General features: G+C 68.7%; 1 protein-coding gene across 2 annotated transcripts; it reads right to left on the minus strand.

The window, feature by feature from the left end:
• Window positions 1-478: 478 nt before the first annotated feature.
• Window positions 479-4,328, minus strand: Gdf7 (growth differentiation factor 7). 2 transcript variants are annotated; one of them, XM_048353378.1, is made up of 2 exons: window positions 3,917-4,328; window positions 479-1,449 (listed from the first exon to the last, which is right to left on the minus strand). In XM_048353378.1, exons 1-2 carry the CDS (start codon window positions 4,326-4,328, stop codon window positions 479-481), a joined length of 1,383 nt encoding a protein of 460 aa, XP_048209335.1. The 2 variants fall into 2 exon arrangements, with proteins under 2 accessions (XP_048209335.1, XP_048209334.1); XM_048353377.1 differs by having other exon boundaries at window positions 479-1,432; window positions 3,897-4,328.
• Between the last annotated feature and the right edge of the window lie 773 nt (window positions 4,329-5,101).

Consider the following 5,101-nt stretch of genomic DNA (forward strand, 5'->3'; position numbering starts at 1 on the left):
CGTCGGGGAATTAGGCCACCCGGCCAGCCTGAAGGCGAAGGGGATGGGTGAACTAAAACGTACTCCAGTGGATTCCACTTAACTGGTGCCCCTGACCCGAACCCGTTTCTACCCGAGATTTAGTCCAGGGCTCCCAGCGACCTCAACAGGTACATCCTCCTCCTCCCCCCGGCCCCCCTAAAGCGGCTGCTACCTAGAAAATACCCACGGCTGTGACTTAGGGGGCCGGCCGGCCATCTCTCCTTCCCCCCCCCCCGTCCCCCCCAACCAGGGCTTCCGGATGCTGCTGTCCACGGCACGGGTGATTGTGTGCGTGAGTGAACGAGTGTATGGGTGTGAGTGTGAATCGTGTCCCACCGTGTTCCGCCGTGCAGGCGCGGGGCCAGAGTCGGACGCGCCCCCCCTCCAGCGCGGGGTGACCGACCCGGGCCCCCAGCTGCTCTCCTCCGGCCTCCGGCCTCCGTCCCCGGGCCCCGCGCTACCTGCAGCCGCAAGCCTCCACCACCATGTCCTCGTACTGCTTGTAGACCACGTTGTTGGCCGCGTCGATGTAGAGGATGCTGATGGGGCTGAGGCGCGCGGGCACGCAGCAGGACGCGGGCGCGGCGTCGGGCGCCATGGAGTTGAGCAGGGTCTGGATGATGGCGTGGTTGGTGGGCTCCAGATGCGAGCGCAGCGGGAAATCGCAGACGCCCTCGCAGTGGTACGCCTCGTAGTCGAGCGGCGCGATGATCCAGTCGTCCCAGCCCAGCTCCTTGAAATCCACGTGCAGCGGCTTTCGGCTACAGCGGCTCCGGCCCCGGCGCCCGTGGCCCCGGCCGGCTCCGCCGCCGCTGCCCGGGGCCGCTCGAGTCCCGGCCAGAGCCGTCCGCCGCCGCCGGCGCCCTGCCACGAAGGACTGGGGGGATCCGGGGCCGCCGGGGCCCGGGTCGGGCGGCGGCTCCGCGGCGAGCGTCGCCCGCAGCGCGCGGGCTTGGGCGCGGATCTCCCGGAACAGACTCTCCTTGCGCTGCGTGCGGGAGGAGACGACGAGCAGCGCGCGCTCCTCCGCCGCCGCCGCCGCCGCGCCTCCGCCCCGCCAGCCGAAGCCCAGCGTCCGCACCGACCTCGGGCTCTTCTCCGGGCCCACCACCGCGCGAAGCAAAAGGCAGAACGAACGGTTGGCGCGCGATTCCTGCCGGTGGCTCCGCACGGCGTCCGCCACGTCGAACACCTCCCAGCGCGCGCCGTCCAGGGGCTCCGCGGCCCGGGAGCGCAGCAGGCGCGGAGGGCGGGCGGCCCCCGGGCACGTGGACAGCAGCAGCAGCGGCGGCGGGGTCCCCCGGCCCCAGCCAGGCTCTGGAGACTCGCGGCGCAGCACGCGCAGCTCCGCACCTACCACCTCGTCGCCGTCGGGAAGGCTGGACACGTCGAACAGGAATCTCTGGCCGTGCTCCGACATCCATCCGCCTGCCAGGGATGAGCAGAGACACGGGTAGAAAAGGAAGAGTGAGAGCCGAGTCTGCACTTCCCCGCCTCGGTGCCCCCTAACAGCACCCAGCTCGGCCGTCCTGGAAGCGGGCTAAGGCCTTGGGACGCCAGCATTTGCCCCCATAGCTGGGGCCCCCAAACAAGGTGTGGCCATCCTAGCCCCAGAGCCACCAAAGACACCCTGGAGTCACGGAGTCACGGGCCTGGGGGGCGCAACCAACGTCAGTTCTGCTGCCTGTGCCATACATAGGCCTGGGGTTTCGGTAACGCGATCGGACGGACGCCAGACTGAAGGCAGGCAGGGGTGACGTGTCGGCGAAGTGGACGCATCTGAAGCTGTGCACCCCTTCCTGGGGTCCCGCGCAAGACGGGTACCTACCGCGCCGGGCTGTTCTGCCCAGCTCCCCGCCAGGGCTGCGGGTCCTGGCTGCGCGCAAACGGCAATTTCTTATCCCCGGAAGACGCTTTGCTCTTCCGCTACCTCTCTTCCCCGAGCCCAGCCTGGACATCCCCTTCTACAACGCTCCCCCGCGCATGCAGCGCCCTGCCGGTCGTTGGAAAGTCGAAGGAGGCGAGAAGGCGGCATCCTTTGGCCAAAGGAGAACGGACTGGAGGCCCAGATGAGCGACAGGCTCGCCCCTAGTCTCAGCGTTCCCTTAGCCTGGGAAGGATGGGGAAAGGAGGCCAAGGAACTCAAGCTTGGGGGACAGCAGAACGGGGTTTGCGGCCGGCCGGGGAGGACATGGGGCCTGCGGGGAAACCTTGCTTCCACCAGAGCCGGGAGCCTTTGGAGCCTGTTCACTCTGTTGCGACTAATCTCAGGCTTGGGATTTTATTTCTGGTCGTGAGCACTTTTTTTCTTTAGGGGATCAAGGGGGGGGAGAGAGTTTAAATTCCACCAAGCAGTAGATAAGGAGCTCCCTTTGAAGGGGGTCATATGGTTTCGTTTTGCCCCAAACTCGGGAGAGACTACAACCTCCCCCCACCCCTCATCAGAGAGACTCGCTCACCAACCGTGGACTGGGGGGGGGGGGGGGCTGATGTCTGTCTGGGTGTTGTCCTCAAGGAACTCTCTGAACGGGTCCCTGAAGCCCTCCACCCCACCCCACCCCACCCCCACAGGCCCTGGTGCTTATTCCTGGAAGAAGCAAGGAGAGGCCGCCTCTCCGGCCTTGCCAGTCATGCAGAGCTCCCGCAAGGAAAGGATTTAGCTGCCTCTGACAGTGGGAAATACAGGGAACCCTAAGAAAGCCTGGTGTTTCGGCTAGCTAGCGTCGGGTCCTGCGAGGGCCCTCTCTCGCGCAGCCTGGGGCTTCCTATGCAGGGATAGGTCAGTCCGCAGCCTTCTTCAGCCCTGTACATGGGGCCTGGGATCCTATGTGTATCCCAGCCTCCCGTGCAGGGGCCATAGCAGGACTTTAGAGAGTACTTGGTCATTCTAACAGATTCCTAGAGCTGTTGGAGGCCGGAGTTCCCACGTATTCCGAATAAAGCAGTCTGCACAGAGGGGTGTCTCAGGGGTGGTTTACTCACAGGGCAGTGGTCTCTGCCCGCTTCCCCCACACTGGGATCCAAGGTGTACAGACAGTCAGTGCTCCCCAAGCCTCAGACCAGCAGCCTTTACTTTCCAGCCCCCATTTTTCCCCCCTCTCTTAACTTTCCATGCTGGACAGAATTAAAGCCAAAATTACTTGCATTTCCGCCTGAAATTAGTTAAATTTTCTCTATCTGTCTGCTTTAATGACTTCAATGGAGATTAATAAAATCCAGATGACACACAGAACCACCACATGGCCTCACCCACGTCCTACCTTTTTGGAGGGCCCGGGACAGGGTAAGGTGGGGTGCTGGGGCCCCCGCAGGCACTCCCGCACAGACTCCGGGGTAGGCCTCCTCTCCCCACACAACCGAATCCCAGGACCTCCGGCTGTCCAGGCCAAGGGAAGATCTATCTACACCCACATACATGCCGAACACACCAGCCAGCCGCTACAAACCAGTTACCTACCGCCTGCCCAGGAGGGCCCTTCTCGCGCCGAGAGAGCCCTTTACCTTAGCCTGATACCTGCCTCTGCCCTGTGAGCCCCCAGGGTGGCCGCAGGCCACCGCCAAAGCCCCCACTCGTGCCCTTCTCTCTTCTCAGAGGGGTCTGGGCCCCGGGGCCACTCAAGACCCTTCCCCGAGAAGCGGATCTTGTACTCCGCCTGCCTCCTGGGGCGGACCGCCAGCCGGCAGGGGCCTCGGCTCAGCCCTCTGGGGCCCTGGGGCCCCGGCCCCGCGGCCACGGTCCCGGCAGGCGCGCGGGGTCCGAGTGCGTTGGTTTGGGCGGTGGGTTTTCCCTCTAACACCTGAGGCCCAGAAGGAGTGGAGCGGGAGCGTGGGTCCCGGGCGATCTCCGCCCCGGATCGGACGGGATGGGTGGGCGCCGGGGAGAGGCGGGAAGTACCTGGGGTCGCCTGGTCCGTGAAGCCGGTGATGGTGTCCGCACGGCCCCGGCCCGAGGTGGAGGCCGCCCCGGGCGGAGCGTTGCCGGCCAGGCTCCGGTAGAGCGACAGCATGAAGTGGTGCGGCACCACCGAGCCGTTCCTGAAGGCTGAGTCCGGGGCGCGGCGCCCGGCGGCGCGGACCCCGGGAGCCGCCGCGGCGGGGGCCCGGAGCGCAGGGATGCCCGCCGGCGGGGCGAGGGTCCGCCCGCCCCGGCCGCCGCCGCCGCCGCCGCCGCCGCCGCCGCCGCCCCCCGGGCTCCGGGCCGGCCCAGCCCCCGCCGCCCGCAGCACCGCGGCCGCTCCCAGTCCGTCGCGGGGGCGGCAGGCGCTCAGCAGCCAGAGACACAGCGCGGCGGCGGCGCTCAGGTCCATGAGCTCCGAGGGCCGGCCGGCCGGGCGGGCGACTGGGGCTCCGTGGCTGCGGGAAGTCCCCCGGCGCCTTTTGAACATAGTGTTTAATAATGGGGGAAGTGTGCGCGGCCAGCCGCGGCCCCCCTCCTCTCCCACCCCACCCCACCCCACCCCCGCCAGCGCCCGGACCAGCGCCCCCTGCCGAACGCTCCGCCGGCCGCGCCGCGCCCCCCGCTCCGGCCTATGGTGGCGTCCCGGACGGGCCCCCCCTTCCCCCACCGCCGACCCCGGCTTAGGGTGGAGTCCCGGACGGGAGCCCCCCCCCCCGCCTCCCGGCGCCCCGCCCCACCCCGCGGCCGCTCGACGCCACCACCCCCCCCCCCGGCCCCGCCCGGTCCGCACCCGCGGGGGGACCCGACGCGACGCGCTCGCTTCGGTTCCCGGCGTCCGACGTGGTGCGCAGCCGCCCCGCTCCGTCCCCGCTCCGCGGCGGAGTGACACCGCCCCGCCCCGCTCCGTCCCCGCTCCGCGGCGGAGTGACACCGCCCCGCCCCGCTCCGTCCCGCGGACCCAGCGCCCGGCCCGGGGCCCCTGGAGCGGGTGGGCCCGGTCCCCACCGCCCACGCCGGGACCCCGGGTTCCCAGCGCACAGACGGGCCGCGGGGACGCGCGAGGCCGCCGCAGGGGGCGATGCTGACCCTCGGAGAGCGTCCGACCGGTGGCTTCCACCTGCCATTGGAGGGGAAGGAGAGAGGGCCAGTGGCTGGAAGGACCGACGGACGGAGAGGGGCGGA

The sequence above is a fragment of the Perognathus longimembris genome, chromosome 8 (assembly GCF_023159225.1).
Source record: "Perognathus longimembris pacificus isolate PPM17 chromosome 8, ASM2315922v1, whole genome shotgun sequence".
Taxonomy (NCBI): Eukaryota; Metazoa; Chordata; class Mammalia; order Rodentia; family Heteromyidae; genus Perognathus; species Perognathus longimembris.